Source organism: Cetorhinus maximus, chromosome 18 (assembly GCF_964194155.1).
Source record: "Cetorhinus maximus chromosome 18, sCetMax3.hap1.1, whole genome shotgun sequence".
Classification (NCBI taxonomy): domain Eukaryota; kingdom Metazoa; phylum Chordata; class Chondrichthyes; order Lamniformes; family Cetorhinidae; genus Cetorhinus; species Cetorhinus maximus.
This window is the reverse complement of record NC_135896.1, coordinates 34,548,292-34,573,182: the sequence shown is the minus strand read 5'-3', so window position 1 is coordinate 34,573,182 and position 24,891 is coordinate 34,548,292. Positions and strand designations below refer to the sequence as shown.

At 39.9% G+C, this 24,891-nt stretch overlaps 1 protein-coding gene across 8 annotated transcripts in view; it reads left to right on the top strand.

Annotated features, from left to right (window-relative positions):
• ppp2r5ca (protein phosphatase 2, regulatory subunit B', gamma a) overlaps positions 1-24,891 on the top strand; it is a 308,188-nt gene that overhangs the window by 247,850 nt on the left and 35,447 nt on the right. For 6 of the 8 annotated variants that reach the window (XM_078562375.1, XM_078562376.1, XM_078562368.1 and 3 more), the window contains 4 exons: positions 5,559-5,651; positions 9,128-9,258; positions 13,453-13,512; positions 23,739-23,847. In XM_078562375.1, coding sequence (XP_078418501.1) covers positions 5,559-5,651; positions 9,128-9,258; positions 13,453-13,512; positions 23,739-23,847 — 393 coding nt within the window. The remainder of the gene's footprint in view (positions 1-5,558; positions 5,652-9,127; positions 9,259-13,452; positions 13,513-23,738; positions 23,848-24,891) is intronic. The other 2 variants (XM_078562371.1, XM_078562374.1) reach the window with 1 other exon arrangement.

The following is a 24,891-nucleotide window of genomic DNA, read 5'->3' as shown; positions in this document are numbered from 1 at the left end:
TGAGGAACCCACCTACAATATATTGGAATGAATTTCATGCTGGTCGTTTCAACTTTTAGCAGACATTCTATAACATAAGCCTAATGTTACTGTCAGATTAGATCCTTAATTTTCTTTACCATTTCGTCAAGCAACTGTGAGTATAAGACAAAGGACATCTGTTTCCAGTATCGTTCACCTAAGGATGCTACTGTGAGGTGCTAACTGTCTCCTTTTTGTCCTCATTATTCCTCTGTGAACATGGAATAATCAAAAGCTCAAGAAAACGGTCATTGGGTTTGAACAATTCCATCAAAGCCATTTTCTCAGTATTTCAGCTCTAACTGAGGGCCTTGTTACTTGGTTGCCACTTTTTTTTGCATGATGAGAGATGAGACCTGAACCACTTCCTCAAATTGGGTCACCGACAAGCTAAAAACTGGCCTACAAGCCGAGGCAACTACTTTGAAGGGTATTGAAGATGAACCTGTAAATTAAATTTTTAATTTGTTTAAAGCTGATACCGGGTCAATGGTAAAGCCAAATATTAGGTCAGTGACCCAGTTGCAGATCAGCGATGTGAAAACCCTTAATATTCCTTCTAGCTATTTATACCATCCAATATTTCACACTCTTCAGCTACAGTGTCTCCATTGTCCCTCTCCTTTGTGAAGTCAAATGCAAAGTATTCATTTGAGAACGATGTATCTCCCCTCTTCTGGCACAAGTTTCCTTTTTGGTTTCCACTAGGCCCTACTCTGAGTAATCCTCTTGGTCTGTATGTACTTCTAAAACATCGTTGAGTTTTCCTTGCAAGCATTTTTTCAGACCCTCTCTTTTCTTTATAACTTCTTCTTTTTAATTTCATCCCTGCATTTTTTAGGCTTTCTACAGCATTGAGCTCTGGGTATGTGGCATAAGCTCCCCTTTTTCACGTTGACCTACTCTGTATGTTCTCTGACATCCAGGCAGATTCTAGATTTGGGAGTGTCACCCTCTTTGTGGATACATATTTGTCTTGAATCCTCCCTTTCTCCTCCTTGAATGATTCCCATTGCTCTGACATTGATTTCTCTTCAAGAAGCTGTTTCCAGGCCACACTTGTCAAACATCACAATTCAGTAAAATTAACCTTCCCAATTTAGAATCTTTATACATGGTCTATCTTTAATATAACTACTCTAAACCTAACTGAATTATGATCACTCCCATCAAATGTCCTCCTGCGCCCGCGCGCCCCCTCCCAAAGACACCCCTTCCATGTCCCCAGCTTCATTTCTTAAAATTAAGTCCAAAACTACTGCTTGTCTTGATACATACTGGCCAACAGAAATTTAATAATTGTGTCCTTTATCTTTTGCACTGGTATCCCAGATGATATTAGGATCGTTGAAATCACCTATTACTGTCCTGTAATTCAGCAATTTTTCTGCATACTTGCCCTTCTGTCTCCCTCTGACAGGTCTATAGTATGCTCCCAGAAGTGTGATGCCCTTTATTTTGTTAAGTTCAACTCATATATCATTTGATCCTTCTAACATAGTGTGTCTCCTCTTACAGCTGTGATTGTTTTTTTAATCAATATTGTGACCTTGCTCTCTCCTTTTCGATGCCCCTCTTTATTCTGTCTGAAAACTCTGTAATCAGGAATCCTGAATTGCCATTGCTGCCCTTTAAGCCCTCTTTCAATAATAGGAGAAATTTGCAGGACATTGAAGAAAGGGGAGGAGAATAGGTCTGATTGAATTGTTTTTCAAAGAGCTGACACAGATAAGCTGGGCCAAATGGCCTCATGGCTATATCATCCAATTTCTGTAACTTTCAGTTTAGCTTCTGATCATACGTTATTGATGCTACATTGGATGATTTAGGTGTTCTCACAAATCCCAGCATGAGTTGAAACAACTTGCATTTATATAATCCCTTTTTCTATATTAAAGTTCCAATGTGCTTCATAGAAGCATAAGGAAAAATAGATGGCAAAACAAAGAAGGGGTCATTAGGAGGGGGATCCAAACTTGCCAAAAAGGCTTTTAATGGAAGAGAAGGAGGTGAACTGATGGAGTTTAGGAAGGTAGTTGTGGAAAGTGGAGTCTGTTACTTAAGGCACGGGTGCCAATGATGAGCTGAAATGAGATACGCCAGAGGCTAGAGTAAAGAAAGAATATAATTTAAGAGGAAGTTGTGGCACTGGAGAAAATCGTATAGGGTAGGGCATCATTCTAAGAGAGCAGAAGATCAAAGACTGCCTAGGAGAGTATGAGTAATGGAATTTGAAGGTGGGAAACGTTGGAGATGGAAGCAAATGGTCTTTGTGACAGAGTTTACGGTTAGAAGCTCAGCTTGAATAGAGTACCCTGTTGCAAACAGTCTGGCTCTGTCTTAGGTAGTAAATGTGGAGGAGCATAATTGGTGATGAGGGCCAAAGGCAATAGCTCAAGAAGTAGTCTTAACCAAGTCTGGATGTCTGATGAGCAGTCATGCAGCCAGGAGATGATGGACGGTAGAGCTGGCTGTAATCAATGTACAACTGGAAGCTGACCCCATGTGGTAATGGCACCAAGGGACCATGTAAATGAGGAAGAGGCAGGGTCAAGGGTTTACCTTTATGGGACGGCAAGAGAAGCCATTGATAGAGAAGCTCCAGCTATTATTGGTAGATAGTAGTGAAATCATGCAAAAACTGTCTCATCAACCTGAATGGAGGCATTGGAGATACTGCACAGAAAATAGACCATTTGGTCCAACTAGTCAGTCCTTTTTTTTCATTCTTTCACAGGATGTGGGCGTTGCTGGTTAGGCCAGCATTTTTATTACCCATCCCTAATTGCCCTTGAGAAGATGGTGATGAGCTGCCTACTTGAACTGCTGCAGTCCATGTGGTGTAGGTACACCCACAATGTCGTTAGGGAGGGAGTTTCACAATTTTGACCCAGTAAAATTGAAGGAACAGTGATATAGTTCCAAGTCAGGATGGCATGTGGTTTGGAGGGGAACTTGCAGGCGACAGGTGGTGGTGTTCCCATGCATTTGCTATCCTTGTTCTTCTAGATGGTAGAGGTCATGGGTTTGGAAGGTGCTATTTTTGTTCTGCTCAAGCCTCTTCCTGTATTTGTTCGTCTAACTCTGAATAGCCCTCTGTACCCTTTGCCCTCATGTACTTATCCGGCCTCCCCTTAATGCTTTTATGCTGTTAACTTCAACTACTCCCTTGGTGACGAGTTGCACACTCTCATGACTGTCTTGTAAAGAAATTTCTTCTGATTTCCCTATTTGCTACCTTGGTGACTGACTATCTTATTTTGAAAACCTTCAGTTTTACCCTTCCCCATAAGTGGAAACATTTGATCTCTGTCTACTCTCTCAAACCTTGATTATTTTAAAGACTTCTATTAGGTCATCCCAATTGATTGGCAATGTCAAATATATAGCAACGGTCAAAATGGCAAAATAAGCAATGCTCACAGTTGAAGTATGTCAATAGTTATATTTGTTTGAATTATTTCAATGCTGGGAAGGGTGGCTATCTTATAGGAGGGATTCTTGGAAGAGATGGCATATATCTGGAATGTGATTACACTATCAGAGACTGGGGAGACAAAGTTGAAGATGGGTTGGTAGTTTGTAGTTCGGATGAGGGAGTTTTTTTTTGAGAAAGGAAGTGATGGCAGTTTTTAAAGTTTCCGGGTGCTGTTGGGGGACTACTGTGCATTGAAGGTGCTTGAGAGGAGGAGAAAATTTACATCATCTAGCATGGTGGCCAGGCATGGAAATTGGTTAGTGCTTTAGTGGGATGAAGATCAAGTTACATTTCCTATGAACCTGAGGACATGGGAATGATAGAGAAACTACTGCTTCAGCATTAGGGTAGTGGGATACTGGGGGAAGGTTTGGCTTAGAGGGCAAGGGACGGGGAGAAGCAGCAGAAACAGGTGGCCTCTATCCATATGACAAATCCATGAGCTTCTCATCTGTTAAAGAAGGCAAGGGAGAGCGATATAAGTTGACAGTTTGTGAAGAAAAGGAGCTTGATGTTGTCTTTACTCTAGGATCATCTGGAGGGCAATGGGTGAGCTGTTTGATGGTGAAGACTGAGACTTCCATGTGGTCCACTTGAACCTGCCAGTGGATGCCTTAGCCAGTTGTGCATCAAGTGGTGAAATGTGTGTCAAATTTGAGGGATAGGAGAGAAAGATGTAGCAAGGTTTTGTAGAAACCTACTACTGCAAATTTCATGAGTCTAAATGGACCAAATTTTGCTGATAAGTACCTGAACAATGCATCCTATTAATATGCAAATTGATCAACATATTGTGACAAAGAAATGCCCTGAATTGAGAATTGCCAAAAGAGGCTGGTCAATTTGTGCCACACCACTGTTAGCTTTGTGAAAATGGCATCTCGTGTTTAACCTTCCTTTGATTTTCATCAAGTAGCTTATTGGCATGCTAATTGCCCATTAAACTTGTCACAAAGTTAAGTAACTTAGCCATTAACAGTCTAAGTAAATTTAATGACTGCCAATAACCCCTGTTGCTCAAAGTGAACAATTATAAGTGTGGACTGGTTCCTTCCGGTTGTGAATTATTTTAAGAGACTGTAAAAATGTCAAATTTTACAAAAGATTATTTTCCTTTCTGCCTCTTTTTCTCTGGAATCCAATCTTCCTATCCCCCTCTTTCTATTTCTGATTTAATGTGGAATTCACCTGTCTTCTCAGTCCTCCTTCTCCTTTATTCCTCAATCCTTAGCTCTGGTCGGTTTGTCCCATTGCTCACCAAGGTTTTAGATGCCCAATTACATTCACTGCAGCATTAAAACATGGGGCCCAAACTCAACCATACCAAAAGGCTTGTATATCTCTGAAGCTAATCCTTTGTAAACTGAATCTAACAATTCATCTGTAATTAAAGCAAAATCCGTCCAGATAAAGTAGACAATAGTCCCAAAATTAAAATTTTAATTCAGTGGTTTGTTATTGAATGGCCCTATGTTGGACCTTAGTTGCATTTTGTTCCAAAAAAACATCAGCATGGAACAACCGGCATTAATTGTTTCTTACTGCAATCAGTGTCCTACTCCTAGCAGGAGATGACCCTGACCCTGATGGTGGTGTAGTGGTAATGTTGCTGGACTGGTAATCCAAAGACCCACGCTAATCCTCTGGGGACCTGGGTTCAAATCCCACCATGGCAGCTGGTGGAATTTGAATTCGGTTAATAAATCTGGAATATAAAGTTAGCCTCCGCAGTGGTGACTATGAAACTATCATTGATTGTCATAAAAACCCAACAAGGTTCACTAATGGTTCACCAGGATTTTGACCTCTGCCTAGTTGCTGCAGGTTCAACAGCTGAGGATAAAGCACTTCCCAGTGGGTGGTGCAGGGGGGAGGGAATAAAAATAGTGGCAAGTTGCCACTTGTACATGCCCTACGAGCCAGCTCAGCTGTGAATGGTATACAAGCAAGAGATTTAAAATTAGAACATGATTACATTTTTATTATCCCTTTAAGCAATGTAATGTGATCTTGGTAATCTATTAATGCTAATAAACTTTATTAAAATTTCTTTCTTCAGTTGGTGTATGAATTTTTCTTGAGGTTTCTAGAGTCTCCTGATTTTCAACCAAATATAGCAAAGAAGTACATTGACCAGAAATTTGTAATGCAGGTAAGCGAGATAACTAGCTGTTTGATCATTCAAAAGCAAAATCATTTGCTTTTTCCCTTCTAAAGTATCATGTTCATTTTTTAACATTTATAACCTGCAATGTAGATGGCAATACCTTCTTTGCATTTTCTAATTTTGTGGTATAGCATAACATTCTTGTTAATCAAACTGATCACATTAAATTGGATCATCTTTGGCATTAATTTCCATTATTTTTACTACTGATTGGTATGTGGTGATGGTCCAAACAAGATAAATCTTTTTGGTGCAGCAGATTCGGCAGTGATTGTTGCTCTACAGATTTGTGTGCATCTTTGTTGGTAATGGGATATATTGCTTCACATCATGACTAACATTTATAAATTTCAGTTGTAGAATTGTGATGCTAACTTCTGTGTTGTCCAAGTTGCAACACTATAAAGTGGTCTGTAGAGACTTAAGTGAGTGCAATGAAGCAGTGAATATGCTGGTTAACCTTTAGCTTTTTTCTTCATTTTTGAGGTGTAGTGCAAAGCGATAAGGAGCTCTTGCATTGTTTGCCTTTGAGTACAATTCAAACATAGTTTATCATTCTAAGATGCTCTAGGTTCTCCTGAGGGTATGATGGGATGCTGTACAAATATAAGTTTGTTCTTCCATAGAGCATCTCAAAGTTTGTTATCGCAAGATAAGTAACATACCATAGATTACTTTGAATGTGGTGCTCATTATGTTAGCAAACATGGCAACCATTTTAAACAAGGCAACAACCCATAAACAGCAGTTAATTTGCTTTTGATACTGTTGTTTGAAGGGGAAATGATGGAAAGGACACTGGGAGATCTACTTCTCTTCAAATTGTGCCACAGGAACTCCTCATTAAACAGAAGTTTAGATACTTTCAGAACATGGGTCACTAGAGCATATGTTATAATAGAGGTTTTAGCAATACTTTCAATGCATTTAATTGTCTTGGGCAGGGAGTGGTTTGGATTCCTTAGTTATGCGAAGGTAAGTTAGTTGTATAGTTTATATGCATGAGGGTAAGGGATATCCTGGCAGGGCCGGGTGCATCCCATGTCAGTTGATGTTCAGGGGCTTGAAGAAAGGGTTGTGGAGCTTCAGGACAAAAATTGGTGTAGGTCCTTATTGTAGTTCTGCAGAGCAGTTACACTTGTACGCTAAGCAGTTAGCCCTAGGATTAATCTGGTTGTGGATAGATAAGAAGTTCATCTATTACTTGCTCTGCTGGGCAAATGTACTGTGTGTGCACTTAGATCACATTAGTTGCAGAAGGATGCTAGATTCTGCCACAAGTTGTGGAATTTTCTGGTGGTTAGGAGCAAGATCTGAACAAACTTGAGTAGTGGGGATTTCTTGCTCTGTCGGTTATGGGTTAAGTATGTATGGACATTCAGTTTTTGGTGTTTCCTTGAATGAACCTAGTTGGGGAAACAAGTCCAGGACATTTGATAAGTTTGGAGGCCAGAATTGAGAGTATTTAATCCCAATTGAATGGTATCAGCATTGGAGTCTTTGTCTTTGTATGATGGTGTTTGTAGCTGGGTGGAGGCTTGTGTGGAGCATAAAGACTGCCTTGGGCCAAATGACCTGTTTCTGTGCTGTATATTTTTAATGTAATTCTATGTAATTGTGGGTGATTTGAAAGATTCTAGGGTGAGTAACATTAGCATGTGGTAAATAGCTTTCCTTTGAGATTAAGTGGTGAAAGTTCCATTTCTTGTGAGGCTGCACTCCTGAGGTTGAGAGGAAAGCATAATATCTAGCAAAATCTGTTTACTTCCAATGAGAGTCACTGAGGATTGAACTTCTGGTTTTCTGATTTTATTGAATGCTTTATCAGTGCCTAATTTTGCACGATATATTTTTTATCCTGGCTTGTTCCCCATTGATAAGTATTTGATTTTGGTGCAGCAGAGTGTTATTGAGCACAAGCAGAGAGTAGACTGTTTAGCTGTTTCTAGATCAGGGCGTTCTCAGCATTTAATAAGTGGAGCTTTTGAGGGATTTCTTGTTGACATATTCTTTGTTCTGTGTGACGTGTAGGCTAATATGTGGCACTTGAAGACCACTCTTCCATAATAATGCTGATGTGGATTTAGGGCTTTCATTCTGAGGCAAAGTGACTAAGCCAGGTACGTTCTGAATTTCAAGTCAAGAAGGAAAGGGTCGATGTGCCAGTGCCTTGGGGTGGAGAGTGGATTTGGTTCCTAAAGAGCTGGCCTGTTACTGTGGGTTGCTGGGTAGTTTTAGTGGACATCTGTGCAGCAGTTACATTGTTTTATGGGTTGAATTTTGATAGATATGTTTGTTCCGTGTAGCCAACTGATTTGCTGGGTTTTCTGGTGCCAGAACAGCTTTTGAGCAAATATATGCCATGGGATATTTAATCAGAGCAGGCAGACTGAGCTCACCTAAATAATGAACCTCTGGTGATGTAACACTTTCAGTACTGCACTAGAGTATCAGCCTAGATTAGGAGCTCAGGTCCTGCAGTGGGCTGGAATCCACAACATTCTGATTCAGAGATGAAAGTGCTACCAACTAAGCAGAAATTGCATCTGATTTCTGAAGCAGCTATTGTTTGAAGTATGGATTGGGAAGGCCATTCAATCCACTGAGCCGTTGTTAGCCGACACTAATTTATATCAACACATGCATCTGATTTATTTATCGCCTGACAGTGAATAACCAGGTGAAATTTGAGAAAATTTTGAAATTTCCACCAAAGTCAAAGTTAATCTAAGAAAATTCTTGCATGTCACCAATATCACCATCAACATTTCAACAGTTTTATCCCAGTTCCCCAATACTGAACTGTGTATAATAAAAATATTTGATCTGCCTCCAATATTGCAATTTGAGCTTAATCTCTCTCTAAATTTTTTTTTGTTATTTAAAGGAGTTCATTGGCATAGTATTAACCTCTTTTGTTCAGGGTCTATAGTGCATCCTCAACTGTGTGGATGGGTAATGCTCTTCTAATCTCTACTCTGGATTACCAGTGTTTTCAGCATTTAAAAACTTTTGTTCACCGAATGCAAACAAACCAAATGCTGGCTTCTCTTGCTAAGGATTTTCACTTTGTCAAAAGCACAAAGCCCAAATAGTCTCTGATTGCAGCCCTGCTTTTAATTTATAATTTTAAGTTTGGTTTAATCATGCCAATACAGATATTTAAACAATCAATTCACATCAACTGGATGCGCCTGATTCCTTTATCATTCTAGCTCACCTAAACTTGGCCATGTAATTTGGTGTGATTGAGAGAAAAATGATATCGTGTGAAGAAAATGAGAAGCAAAATAGCCCTCTGAAGTGTCATTACAGTCTGCCTCGAAAGCCGATATTGCCTACCCTGTTTACGATTGCCAACCTCTTTTTCAACCAAAAAAGTCATACTGTAGTTCTTATCTGGCTAGGTTATGCATAACTTTCAATCCAATTTCTAATACTTTTTTTTTTGTTTTCAACAGCTGTTAGAACTATTTGACAGTGAAGATCCACGTGAAAGAGACTTTTTGAAAACAACCCTGCATCGCATCTATGGAAAATTTTTGGGCCTAAGAGCTTATATCCGAAAACAAATCAATAATATATTTTATAGGTGTGTAGAAATAAAGCTATTTGCGTAAATTTGCATCTCGTAGTTTTTTGATTAGTAATGGGGAGTCCAGCATGTTGTAATTTTTAAACCAGAATATCAATTATTTTGAATTTGTAAGAAATGCAGGTAAGGAAAGTTATTCATCCCATGTTAGCTTATCTGTCCAGAAACCCCATATGTGGTCTTTCTTCCCCTCACCATCACAACGTTGAATTGTTCATTAAATAATTCCAGGGTTTTCATTTCAATGTCGTCTTTACTCAAGTCCTAAATGTACCTTCTACAGTTTGAGCTTCTTGTTCTGCTCATGGTTTAGCCTCCAAAGATTTCCTGTATTTACATTTTCAACACAATTATCATCATAAACCTCTATATAGTCATCGTTCAAGATTCGAAAGCCCCAGCCTCTTATGCCTCGGTCCTCCAGCACTAGAAATGAGCCTAGTGTCTCTTGTGATTTTCTTCCAAGGCTTCAGTAACTCATTTGCCTCTTGGTGGCCAGAATTGTATAAAGTACTCATATATAGCATGATCTGACCAGAGCATTGTACAGTTTGTCTATGACTTTCACTTTTATCCTAGGGATGTGGGCAATGCAAGGCCACATTTATTGCCCATCTCTGATTACACTGAGGTGTTAGTGGACCTTTTCCTTGAACAACAACAGCCTTTATGATGATTGTGCCCTCACAAATGGTGGATAGGGTATTCCAGGATACTGATGCAGCAGCAATATGCATGCAAGTTGGAATGTGGCTTGGAGGCAATGGTCTTCCCACTACATTGTTACTTTTATTAACCAACAGTAGAGGTTACAGGAGAGAGAGATGCCTCCTGTCAATCTTGTGTATTGCAGCCACAGTGCACCAATAGTGGATATTGGCAGGCACTGATCAACAAGCAGTTCTGTGTTGTATGATGTTGACTTTCTTGAGTATTGTTGCAGCTGCTCTTAACCAGATGGGTGATAATATTCCATCACATTCTTAACTAGAGAGGTAGATGTGGAGAGGCTTTAAGGGATTCAAGCGGTGAATCACTCACTGCACTTGTGATGACTGTCCTTATGACTAGTCTGGTTGTTTCTGGTCACTGGTGGCTCTAAGATGGTGATGCCACTGAAGGTCATGAGGGAACAGCTATACTGCCTCTTGTTTGAGATGGTCATTACCTGGCACTTGGGTTGATGAGCAGTGTTGCACCCTAAGCCTGAATGCTATCCAGGCCCTGGCAAAGACTGCTTTCATATTGGAAGAGTTGTGACTAGAGCTGAACATCATGGAATCAACTTTATTATGGATCAAAAGTCATTTAATGGAACAGGTGAAATGATTGGGTGAAGGACACTTGCCTGAGGAACTCCTGCATTAGCGTCCTGGGGCTGTGATGACAGCCTTCGACAACCTCAAAAAGCTTTCTTTGCATTAGTAAGACACTAGTCACAGTAGGGGTTTCCTCTTGCTCCCATTGATATCAGTTTTGCTAGAGTCCTTAGGTGGCAAACTTGGTCAAATGCTGTTGAGGCCAATTACTTGGTTCTCCCCTCTGGCATCCAGCTATTGCGCCCATGTCTGGGTTAAGGCTTTGATGAGATCTAAAACAGAATGATTCAGGCAGCAATTAAACTGAAAATCCCGCAGGATATTGGGGAGCGGTGTAACTTGATGGCACTATTGTTGACATCTTCTATTGCTTTACTGATTGAGAAGGCTGTTAAGGTGGTAATTGGTCAGTTGAAATTTATCCTACTTTTTTATGAATTATAGGACATACCGAGACAGTCTTTAACATGGAGTAGATACCAGTGTCATAACTGTATTGGAACTGATTAGGACATGTAGCCTTTGCTGTGTTCAGTGCAGTGAGTTACTTAATGTGGTATGAAGTGAACTGAATTGACTATACCTCGGTATTTATGAAGGAACCTTCAGAAGGAAGCTGGGTAGGATTATCCACTCAAAGATAAATGCAAGCACTTCAGCCTTGTTATTTTGAACTCAAATCCTGGGCTCCACTTTGAGGATATTCATGAGGCCAACCCTTGTTAGTTGTCTGGTTGTTCACCACAATTCTTGACCCAATGTGATAGCACTACAGAGCCTTGCTCTGATCTGTTGGTTGTGGAACCACTTAGCTGTTTCTATTGCCTGAAATTTTTGGTGTTTGGCATACAGATGACATTATGTAGTAACTTCTTTAATTTCATGAGTTATCCTAAGCCATGCATAGTGCTCCTGGTACATTTTCCTACACTGCATTGAACTATGGTCTCCTGGCTTGATTGTGATCAAGGATTGAGGGATGTGGCAGGTCAAACTGTGGTGCTATTCTGTTCACTTACAACTTCTCATACCCAATTTGGACCTAGATCTTTCCTTAGATTTGTCCCACTTAGCACGAAGGCAGTATCATACAGTGAAGACAAAGCTTTGCCTTCTGGCACTGTGTGGTGGACACTTCTGATAATACTGTTGGATGCATCTGTGACAAATTGGTTAGTAGGTTGGTTCCCTCAGGCACAGCCTGAGAACTGTGCCCTTCCGGACTCTGTGGTGGTCCAATCAAGTTATTCTTGGTGATGAACATTGGAGTCCCATACCCAGAGTGCATTTTGTGACCTTGCGTTTTTCAGATTGCCTTCCAAGTATGTTCAGTGTGAAGGAGAGCTGATCCATCTTTTAAGGAAGTGTGGTTGGTGATTAGCTGAAGTTTTCTCTGACTTAGTTTTGCCTTGAAGCCATGATATTTCATGGAATCCAGAGTTAATGTTGACTATTTGTTTTGCCACACTCACCAGGCTGTACCTTCACATCTGGTGGGTAAGAACATAATCAGGGAAACTGGTCGGTAGATATGATTCTAACAGTAAGTTATATTGGGATGTTCCTTCACCAGTCCATGGGATTGCTCTCCCATTAGCGAATGGGACTTTTCAGCATTGATCAGGGTAGAATTGTCCTACTTTTATCCTAATACAGCACTGTTAAATTCTCTTATTTTTTAACTTTGTTGTAATGTTTCCACATGTGCTCTGATGGCATCCAGCTCTACTTCACCACCACCTCTCTATACCCCTCCACTGATTGTCCAACATCCAATACTGGATGACCAGAAATTTCTTCCAATTAAATTTAGTTGCCGTGGTCCGCGTTGGAACAAACTACAAATTGCAGGTGGACATTAATAAACTTGCAGAATGAACCAACAGTTGGCAAATGAAGTTCAACACTGATAAATGTGAGGTAGGAAGAATAAGGTGGTCACTTAATACTTGCAAGGTGCAAGTCTAGGTGGGGTAGAGGAACAGAGAGATCTCAGAATCCAAATACATCAAACTCTAAATAGATCAATAACTAAACCAGTATCAAACCTTGGTTAGATCACACTCGCAGTACTGTTTGCAGTTCTGGTCACTATATTATAAAAAGCATATAGAGGCACTGAAGAGGGTGTAGAGAAGATTTACAAGGATGGTAGCAGAAATGTGTGGGTATACATAGGAAAGAATTGACAGGCTGGGTTACTTCTCCTTTGAATAAAGGCTGCAGGGTGACCTAATAGAGGTCTTTAAAATTATGAAAAGTTTTGATAGAGTGGATTCGGAGAGAGTGTTTTTTCTTGTGGGAAAGGGCATAACTTGAGGCCATCAATATAAGATAATCACCAAGAAATCCAATAGGGAATTCAGAAGAAACTTCTTCATCCAAAGAGTGGTGAGAATGTGGGACTTGCTACCATAGGGAGTGGGTGAAATGAATAGTATAGATGCATTTAAGGGGAAACTAGGCAGACATTTGAGGGAGAAAGGAATAGAAGATAACAATGGTAGATTTAGATGTGAAAAGATGGGGGAAGGCTCAAGTGGAGCATGACCAAGCTTTTGCTCATAATATGGCTTGGTATTGTATTTATAATGTCCCTGTGGGAAACACCTTGGGACATTCTGTTAAAGGTGTTATTGCAACATGTTCACAACTGGGTAACTTTCCAGGCAACTAATAATTAATTTCAGTTTCACCACTTGCCGTGTGTGATTTGAACTCGTGATCTCTGGACTAAAGTTAGTACTATACCATATAAACTAGATGACCTTATCTTACATAATTCAGTATTATTCTGGCTTTTAAATTTAGTTGATTGGCTTAAGTATTCTAACAGCTTTCTGAATATATTGTAATTTTTCATTCATCCTAGGTTTATTTATGAAACCGAACATCACAATGGTATAGCAGAACTATTGGAAATTTTGGGAAGGTGAGTAGTTGCTATTTTCTTTCATAATTCAAATATGTCTAAACTGCTTAAAATTATCATAATTAGCATTAATATGCTTTTATTTTTCATAAGAATGGTCTGTTTCAAAGTATCACCATGACTGCCAGAGAGAGTACATGGTTTTGATCATGGCTTGTTTGAGAAGAAGGTTTTAAAAATAGGTCTGTGGTATATCTAGAGGAAATGTAACTAGGTTGCATGTACTGTTTTGCTCCCATGTGGTAATACATTTGAACTTATATGTGCCTGCCATGAGGTTTATTATTTCAGTAGGTGTTTGCATTAACAAAGATCTTGGACCTGTAATCTGCACTTGAATGTAGATAAGATCTTTAAGAGCACTAACTATACAATTCAGCTAAAGCAGCAAATAAATGCATTATATTTAATGCAGAAGTAGTCAAGAATTATGAAAGTCACAGGAAATGTGTGATTTTAGAACCTTTAAAAATGATGAAGTGCTGCTTAACAATAGTGGAGAATGTATTCTGGCTGGTTTAGAAATACTTTATAAATTTAAGTTTACAAGTAACAGTTTAGAACATTACCTCAGGAAAAGAGCATGTGCTGACTTAAGAGGGGGAGGAAGAAGGAGGAAAAAGTTGGGTTTGGTATAATAACTCATTAACAAAAGAAAAAGAACTCTGGATTTGAAAAATAACACTTGAAAATATAATTTCAAATCCATTTTACTACTGCTTTCGAATTTTGTACCATTTTATATTCCTTGGGTATGGAATCAAACATTAAATACATTAGCCAAATATTCTCAACACACTATTATGTACATTCTTCAGAACTCCATCTAGTATTAAGAAACCATTTAAAAGTCCTGCTTTTTATTCTCAATTCCTTTTGAAGAAAGCTGTTTCCTTGTTCTAGAAACCCAGAGTCTCTGGCCATACTGCTCTCTGATCCAAAGGGGAGACATTTTTCTATGGAATCAATTTGCCAGCTGCAGCTTTAAGAGAATCACAGTTCAGTCATTTTAGGACAAACAAAATTGGAAGCCATGCTTCTGTCTGATATTTTGCCATAACTAGTTACTTATATTGTAGGAACCAATTTCATACCAATTCTGGCATATGGCTAAATTGAATGATAAGTTCCAGAAGGAATGAACATTCCTTCTAATATTTTCAAATTAGTCACCTGATCTAATTTCAGAGGTGTAAAAACATGTAATTTTCTTTGAAATAAGGAAAGAACATCATAATTTTAAATAGAAATAGAAAATGCTGAAAATACTCAGGTCAACCGCATCTGTGAAGAAGGAAGCACAGTTAAGTTTTCAGATCAACGATCCTTCATCAGAACTGGAAGAAGTTGTAACAGGTTTTAAACAAGTACAGAGGGAGGGAAAGAAAGAACAAAAGGCAAGGCCCAATAAGGTGGAAGGCAGTGAGAATAAATGACAAAAGGTATGATAATGCAAGACAAAGTGGATGGCAATAGTTCAAGCATAAGATGGATTTTGTTCCTTTCTCCCTTTCCCTGCATCCATACTTGTTTAAAACCTGTTCCATCCTCAGCACTTTCCAGTTCTAATGAAAGTTTTATGATGCATTCAACACTGGATACTATATTTTACAAAACTTTCTAGTCCAGTAGTGGTAAGCCAACGTTGTAAAGAAATAAAAGGTGTGTATTCTCTCTCACTGCTACTACATATCTGAAATCACCCAATGGATCTAAAGGGAACTGAAGGTCATTTCATGTAATTATTACAAGCAATTACTTATGAATGGAGAGAAAAGTCATTCAGCTTTCACCCACATAAAACATTGGTTTCCCTTAGTGCAGATAGGCGATCAACCAACAGTTGAGAAAATAGGAATGAGGTTATCGCCATCTTCTGTTCTTGCCTGCGTAAAAGTCGGTGCATTTCTAAAAGTCACTTAATTGTGCAAAGTATGTTGAGATGATTTGAAATAAAAGATAGCAATAAAAATGCAATTATATGTATCAACATCACATAATTATACCAATGTGCAGGTGGAGATTGGTTCCCAGCTCACTATGTTTCATGTGCACCATAAGAGCGATGTTGTTAACTGGCACTTCCCAAAAAATGAGATTTAGGGCTGTAAGTCGCCAATTATAAATTATAATATAACTGAGATTTGCTGAAAGACATGCTGTTGAAGCCTTTAGTCTTGCACTCAACAGGACAGATTCACACGAGTACTAATCGTAAAGGGGACAATTTATATTGCACAAGAGAGTGGTTGGTTGGTAAGTGGACTCTGGTAGAGGTGTTGCCATGGCGAATGCACTAGGGAGCAGTTAACTGCCAAGCTTTTATTTAAATTAAAACCAGGCATGTTGACTCTTGGCTAAGGCGTTGCCATGGGGAATGAGCCAGGGAATGACTGTCCCCCAGGCTTTTGTTCAGTTGAAAAAGGTGCAAAGTGTGGACATGTTCCTTCTGTCTGCAAAGGACAGGGTCCTGTATGTGAATATATAGTGTCTAGTGCACACAAGTGAGCCATACTGTGAGCTGTGAATTACACTGACCAATCAGGATTGCTTAGCAAGTGTCATCCAATCGCAGAATCAGATCGAATGTTGGACAGTATATTTTGAGTTTTGCAAGCACGGGCTGGTTGGTATGGTCAGTACTTGCCTGTTGCGAACAGCCAAAGGGACGTGCTGTTTGATATGACCCACCAGTCATTGGGATGTATGGCCTGCAACTAGCATCACCCTGGTATTGAAATTCATATACCACATTATTCATTTGTGTGATAGGCAGAACAGCTTTTTGGCTTGATGGCAGCATCCTGTTAGTGGAGAATACCACTCATGTTGCTACTGCGTCGTAGTAGTGTGAAACGGCTGGTTTCACCTGATGTTCAAACTTATGAGATGCCTTGCCCTCCAGGGTAACCTAAGGTAGACTAGGCACTTTTCAGGACCGAAAGTGGTGGTCTTAGTTCCATTTGCACAGTATACAGTGAGTAATGATCTGATCAGGCTAGCCATTATCCCACAGGATGGCTTTGCTGTGCCCTATTTCAGCATCAAGCTTGCATAGTGAGCAAATGGCTTGCATCCTATTTATGAGGTTGCCAATAAGGCCAATCTTATAGCAGTGGATCTGTATGAATGCATATATTGACCAGTGAAGGTAGGCTTGTAGTAGACAGTAGTAAAGAACACATTGGCAGATTTCTCATTGATTTTTCATATCTGCTCCATTTCAAAGGTGAATTTGAGCCAAGATGGAGCCCATTAAGGTGTTTAAGGAAATGTGTGATGTAGCTGCAGATTCAAATATAGCAAATGTACCGTCCACATATCGGAAATATGAATGGAGCAGGAGGTTCAGTGTCATTCCATCGACAATGTGTTTCCCATGGGAACCAACAAAGATGTTTGCAAGAGATGGGCCTAGAAGGGATCCCATGGCGACACTATCTATTTGGGCATACATGATGTTTTTAAAACTGAACTCAACTGCATGGGTTGCTGAGTTCATAAGTTCAGTGAATGCAGATTCAAAGACAGTAGATGATCTTCTAGATCTCCATGATATAGTGACGCAGTGCACATGTCTTTGGCTTCTTTGAATGGTACATTGGTGAATAGGCTAGCAATGTTGAATAAGCACATGGACACGGCATTGCTATCAATATGCAAGTCCTGTATGGTCTTCGCCACGGTTAAGGAATCCTTCAATGTGTACGCGGAAACCTTGATCAAAACTGGTTGTAGCAACTCATCCAATCATTTGGCCAATTCATGTTTTGCAGAACTAGTCACAGATAAAGATAGGGTGTAAAGGTCCATTTTATCTCAGTGAGAATAAACAAACTTTCCAATCGAGTGCGCACACTTGCTTAGAGTGATTACAGCAACCGTGATGGTCAGGATAATCACCATTTCTGGGGAGATGCATCATATGTATATTTGAACACATTGTTTATTTGCAAATTTATTTACCACGTTCTACAGTATTTCCAGCTATATGTTTATAGTAGAAGAAATGCATGATCTGCACTGGTGTATTGTCGACATGGAAATTACTGAACTTGTAGCCCCTTTCCAAGAGGTGCATTATTATAATTTATATAGAAAATACTTTATTCTAGGTGGTTCTTGGTCAACCAGGCGCTTTGTACTTAAAGACCTTTTTGAATTCAATTTTTATTTCCAGTTTAGAAGCTTGTACTTATTTAGTGTTAAAAAATAAATCGGACCCAAAAACTTGAATAAACACAAAAAACCTGTTAAAACATTGTGTCACTAAAATTCACGCAAGAGACTTTTTAAAAGAATAAAAGTGAAAATCTGCAGTTATGTAATTCCAACAACACTATGTGGCTCATTCTCAGCTTTTTCCTTAACTTCTAGATGATTTTCAAAAATTAAAATTGAACTCGTGTTAATTATTGTCGCTAATGTCACTATGATGGTGGAATATTAATTAGTTTGTTTCATAAACCATGCATAAGAGAACAATTGCAATGTTTCTAGTAATTCTGACTTCGTGTTTGAAGACTTCAGTCATGCATCAGTTTGGCATTTACATGCTTCATACGTCAGAATGAGAGTGATATTTGCTGTATTAGAATAAAGCCTTTACAACAATGTGTAAAATATCCAGATTGTAAAAAAATCTATATAGTGTATCCTTCATTTCTTGTCAAGTTGTTAGAGATGCAAAGTGAAGAATATATTTTAAAACTATCTAAATAGTGAATTAATTTAGCAGCTTTGTCCTGTATGGGTCAAGCTTCTTGAGTGTCATTGGAACTGCATTCATCCAGGCAAGTGGAGAGTATTCCGTCACACTCCTGACTTGTGCCTTGTAGATGGTGGACAGGCTTTTGGAGTCATGAGGTGAGTTACTGCCACAGGATTCCTAGCCTCTGACCAGCTCTTGTAGCTACAGAATTTTATTAGGGGGGGGGGAATCAGTGATGGTAATGCCATTGAATGTCATGGGGCAATGGTTAGATTCTCTCTTGCTGGAGATGGTCATTGCCTGGCACTTGTGTGGCACAAATGTTACTTGCCACTTGTCAGCCCAAGCCTGGATATTGTCCAGGTCCTGCTGCATTTGGACTGCTACAGTATCTAAGGAGTAACAAATGGTGCTGAACAATGTGCAATCATCAATGAACATGCCCACTTCTGACCATATGATTGATGGAAAGAAGGTTATTGATGAATCAGCTGAAGATGGTTGGGCCAAGGGCGCTACACTGAGGAACTCCTGCAGTAATGTCCTGGGGCAGAGATGATTGACCTCTAACAGCCACAATCATCATCATTTGTGCTAGGTATGACTCCAACCAGTGGAGAATTTTCCACCGATTGCCTTGACTGCAGTTTTACTAGGGTTCTTTGGTGCCACACTTGGTCAAATGCTGCCTTGATGAGAAGGGCAGTCACTCTCACCTAATCTCTGGAGTTCAGCTCTTTTGTCAAATGTTTAAAGCAAGGCTGTAATGAGGTCAAGAGCTAAGAGACCCTCGCTGAACCTAAACTGAGCATCAGTGAGCAGGTCAGCAAGTGCTGCTTGAAAATGCTGTCAATGACCTCTTCCATCACTTTACTGATGATCGGGAGTAGACTGATGGGGCAGTAATTGGCTGGGTTGAATTTGTCCTGCATTTTGCATACAGGACATACCTGGGCAATTTTCCACATTGCTGGGTAGATGCCTTTGTTGTGGCTGCACTGGAACAGCTTGGCTAGGGGTGCGGCAGGTTATGGAGCACAAGTCCTCAGTACTATTATCGGGATATTGTCAGGGCCCATAGCCTTTGCATGATCCAGTGCCTTCAGCCATTTCTTGATATCACCGTGGAGTGAATCGAGTTGACTGAAGACTGGCATCCCTGATGCTGGGGGCCTCCGGAAGAGGCCGAGATAGATCATCCACTTGGCACTTCTGGCTGAAGGCTGTTGCAAATGCTTCAGCCTTATCTTTTGTGCTGATGTGCTGGGCTTCCCCCATCATTGAGGATGGAGATATTTGCAGAGCCACTGCCTCCAGTGAGTTGCTTAATTGTCGTCCTCCATTCACGCTTGAATATGTCAGGACTGCAGACCTTACATCTCATCTGTTAGCTGTGGAATCACTTAGTTCTGTCTATTGCTTGTTTCATGAACACTTAACTCACAGGAAATGGTTCATCTTCAGGGACTGAGAACATTTTGGAAGAATTTGCTTTAAAAGGCACTGTCCCTTAAAGGGTTAATGCAGAACTCTGATTGCTATTCCTGGAAAAAGCATCCTTTTACAAGAAAAGGTAATTAAGCAGTTTTGTAGAAGTTGGAAACCACTTGACCCGGACTGTGTACAAAAGGGGTCACATGGTGATTTATGGCTCTAGAAAAAATACATGCCTGGAAAAACTGTTTAAAAGTTGGTTTTGGTTTGAGAAGGAAAAGGACCAACTGCTTGTGAAAGGAAAGACAGCCTTTTTGCAGTCCAAAGCCGGTCCACAGCCAGAAGTGAATATAAGCTGTTTCTAAGTTGCCACATGCTGGAATAGGGTACCTGCGAGAGTTCCTCGAATCTGGCTGAAAAGCAGTGCAAGAGTCATCAACTGTTCTGCAGCTCGGCGCTGAGAGACCAACCGTTTAACCCAGGCACCATTTCAAGGACTCCACCATGTTTCCTTTTCCCTTGAACCATTGACTTTTAACCTTTGGCAGAGTTCCTCCATTTTTATTTTGTGTGTGAGAGAGAAATACTGACTTAGGGTATGTTAAGAGTAATCAGTATACTTTTGTTAGAAAATAGAGAGAGTTTAAGTTCTATTTGTAGGTATAGGAATTTTTTTTTTAGCTTTAATGTTTAAGTTTGATTTATATTTCTATGTATTAAGAAAAGTCAAATGGAGTTTTAATTTCACTTTTAAGAAAGTGCTTGCATTGCTAATGAGCGTTTATGACTTAAGAAGTTAAACGAGTAGAAGAATTGAGTTGTTGCCTAGCAACAGGGGGCTAAAGAGGCAGGCCCCTCCCACAGACACACACACAAGAGAAATAGCAGTTTGTTTTGGAAGCTGTTGGAGTTCAGTTAGTTTGGAAGACAGCTGCCAAACAGAAACCACCTAGAAGGGGCAGATAGCCACCTCCAAGCTAAAGTTGGTTGAAAGTAGCTGCCAGAGAGAGACTGGGGCAACAGAGACAGATAGCCAGTTCCAAGCTAAGGAAAAGCTCCAAGAAACCAGGGGGTGGAAACAGGGGAAAGTCCAAAGCAGACCTTCTAGTCAAAGAAAGGACAGGAACCTGGAAAAGGTCCTGTTAGGTGAAGTTGAGAGTGAGGGGCAGAGAGAAAGGCTCCAAGGTGCAGATTTAAAGAGACAAAAGCTGCAGAAAGATTTAAAGCAAGAACAGCTTGTAAAAGGCAAGAGGGTCCAAAGAGACAACTGAAGATCTGTAACTCTTTGCTATGTTCAAGTGAAGCAGTGGTACTGTTGACGGCTGAGTTGGTGAGAGAGAGCATATGGAAGACAGCTTGAATGCATGTGGTGACCCAGGGAAAAGGAACATCTGAAGGAGAGTTCGAAACCCTGGAGGTGAACCCTTGTGGAATGCGTCTGAGAGAAAGCATTGGTTTGGGAGAAGATTCCAAGGCGAGGTCTGGGAGAGGGGAGATTGGAAACGCTCGCGCGGAAACCCTCGTGTGAAAGACGCAGTGCAGTTAGACCATTTGGCTCACGGTGTGACAAGCGTCTGGGGGGAGTTGATGAGAGATCCATAGTATCTGGTTAAGGTTGCATCTGTCGCTTGGTTTACGTGTGGGGTGTCTGACCACAGGGTGCCATAGATTTACATGGACTACTTATTGTGGACATTAGAGTATAAGATAGCTTTTGTAACTTGTGTTATCCTTATAAATCTGTATATATCTGTATATATGGGTGAAGGAGTATCGTAATATAGTTCATTTCTTGTTTAATAAATGTTTTATTCCTTTATTAAAAGTTCATTAGCTGACTCCTGTGACTCTGTTGAGTAGCTACTCTCCATGTAGCTAAACAAACAAATAAAAGCTAGGATCTATCAAGCTGGGTTCCACTCTGGGATCAGGCTTGTTCAGAGATAACCTCAGCTGCGGATGGTAACACTTTAATATTCTGTACTGTATGTTAATAAGCTTTGCCGTTCTATTGAACAAGACTGGTTTTATAATAAACTAATAAATTTGTTGTTTATTGAAAGCAGTCTGGTTGAAGCCACTTTTATTCTGGATAACAGTAGCAAAGGTAAATGATTGGCCATTTTGGTGAGTGAATCGAACTTTTAAACTAATGGTGCGACCTGTTGAGTGGTGGGGCTAGTCCTCCCATCCCGGTCATAATACTTGCTGCTTATGCTGTTTGGCATGCAAGTAGTCCTGTGTTGTAGCTTCACCAGGTTGATGCCTCATTTTTGGGTATGCCTAGCGCAGCTCTTGGCATGCCCTCCTGCACTCTTCATTGAACCAGGGTTGGTCCTCTGGCTTAGTGGCAATGGTAGAGTTGGGGGCATGGTGGACCATGAGGTTACAAATTGTGGTTGAGTACAATTCTGCTCCTGCCTATGGCCCAGTCTTGAGTTGCTAGATCTGTTAAAAATTTACCCCATTTGGCATGGTAGTCATGCCACACAACATGGAAGATATCCTGAATGTGAATACAGAGCTTTGTTTCCACAAGGACTACGCAGTGGTCACTCCTATCAATACGGCCATGGGCAGATGCATCTGCGGCAGGCAGGTTGGTGAGGATGAGGTCAAGTATGTTTTTCCCTCTTGGTTCCCTCACCACCTGCTGCAGATACAGTCTAGCAGCAAGGTCCTTTAGGACTTGGCCAGCTTGGGCTGTACTGGTGCTACTGAGCCACTCTTGGTGATGAACATTGAAGTCCCTCACCCAGAGTATATTCTGCACCCTTTCCACCCTCAGTGCTTTCTCCAAGCGGTGTCCAATATGGAGGAGACCTGATGAGTAGTCAGAGTTTGCAGTTCATCATGAATCCCAGAGTCATCAGTTTTAGCTGGAAGTACTCCCCAAGCATGTATTTTCACTTGATGGATGAGTCATTCACAAAGCATGTCAAGACTTGCTATTGTAAGCCCTGCTCTTTTTTCCTGTCCTGTCAATTGATAAAGGAAGACTGACAACCAAAACCCTAGGAAACTATTTTGGACTACGAAAGTAAATCAAGTTACATGATATAAACCTCAAATATGTGTAAATTTGGAATTTAACTGAGGTACCATTCACAATAATCAATATTACTATTTTAAAGTAGTTAAGCAGTTTTTATTTATGCATGTTATTTTAGTGACAAGTAAAATTTTGTGGTTTGTAACATTGCTTAATTATGTATTGGAAACAGTTAGAATACCTGCACTTTTGTGTTAGAGAGAATCATAGGAAAAATTGACAACTGTCCTTCATCCAGTTTGAAGAGGACTTCTCCTGAAATAAAATGTTTACACGCTTTCAGGAATAACAAATGTTAGGCCGGAGTTATTTGTTCATTAGGAACAACATAAATTAGTTTAACCTTGTCTTAGATTTCTTGCTCCTCACTGTAAAAACTCATGCCAACCACATGGGGACAGCTGCCTATTTGATATTATACATTAAGGCTTCTTTGGAATGGATGATATTTTTACTCGAAGCATTTCAGGTAAATGGAGATTTTAAGGTGACTTTTTGCTAATGTTGTACCACAGCTGTCCTCCAATCCGATTTTTGTTGCTAGTTAATAGCATTTTAGTCATGTCTGACTTCTGTGACTAATTGTACACAACTATAGGAAGATGTAGTTAAAGAACTGAACTTCAACTCATCTGCAGCAATGCCACAGAAGATTTGCTAGTAGCCATTTATTTTCTTTCAAGTAATTGGAATAATTATAACTTATATCTCCATATAAGATGGAATTGAAGATAATTTTTTTCTGAGGGTTGTTAGTCTGTGGAATTCACTTGCCCAGGGAATGGTGGAGGCAGGGTCATTGAGTATTTTTAAGGCTGAGCTAGATAGATTTTTGATTGACAAGGGAGTCAGAGGATCTAGGGGGAATGCAGGAAAGTAGAGTTGAGGTCACAATCAGATCATCTATGACCTTATCAAATGGCAGAGCAGGCTTGAGGGGCCAACTAGCCTTCTCCTACCCTTAATTCATATGTTCATATGTTAGTTGTTTGAATACTTCATTGGCTAACTTTTTTTTTCTTGCTGCAGCATAATTAATGGATTTGCCTTGCCATTAAAAGAAGAGCACAAAGTTTTCCTGTTGAAAGTGTTGTTACCACTCCACAAAGTAAAATCTCTCAGTGTCTACCATCCACAGGTAATTTAAAAATGATATTCCACCACCTTAACTTTGGAAATCTTTTTAGAAAACAGCAGTTTTAAATTATGGTTGTTATTGATCAGAAAGACCTAGCAACGGGTGTTAACTTGATAACCCATTCCTGGAGTTTCTTCTTCCTTCAGAAATGTATCTAGTTTTTTGTTGAGCCGATTTCTAGCCACTTGCTTTAATTGCTTTTTGTGGTGATTTACTGTACATGCATTATCTTTTTATGTGAAATAGTTCTGCGTGTATTTCAAATTACTGAATTATCCTAATCCTCTGGAACTTTTCCAGAATCTAAGGATTCTTGGAAGAATACTACCAGTGCATCCACTATCTCTGTAGCTATTTACTTTAATATCATAGGATGCAACCTATCAGGCCCAGGGCACTTAGCGGCCTTTAGCCCCATTAGTTTCCCGAGTACTTTTTCTCTAGTGATAGTTATTGTATTTATTTCCTCCCCTCTTTTTACCCCTTGATTATTTAGTATTTTTGGAATGCTATTAATGTCATCTTCTGTGAAGACTGATGCAAAGTATTAATTCAACTCCTCTGCTGTTTCCTGGTCCCCATTATTATTTCCCCAGCCTTATTCTCCAAGGGGCCTATGTTCACTTTGGCGTCTCTTTTCCTTTTGTATATATTTAAAGAAGCTCTTACTGTCCGTTTTTATATTACTTCCTAGTTTACCCTCAAACTTTATTTTCTCCCTCTTAATTGTTTTTTTGGTCATCTTTTGTTGGCATTTAAAACGTTCCCAATCTTTGCCACATTGAATGTTTTTTCTTTCAATTTGATACTGTCCTTAAGTTCCTTGGTTAACCATGGTTGATTTATCCCTTTCTTACAATCCTCCTTCCTCACTGGGTTATATCTTTGTTGTGAGTTATGAGCTGTTTTCTTAAACGTCTGCCATTGCTTAACAACCGTCTTGTTTGCTAAACTCCTTTCCCAGTCCACTCCAGCCAACTCTGCCCTCGTTCCTTTGTAATTAACCTTGTTTAAGTTCAGCACAGTTGTTTCCGACCCAAGTTT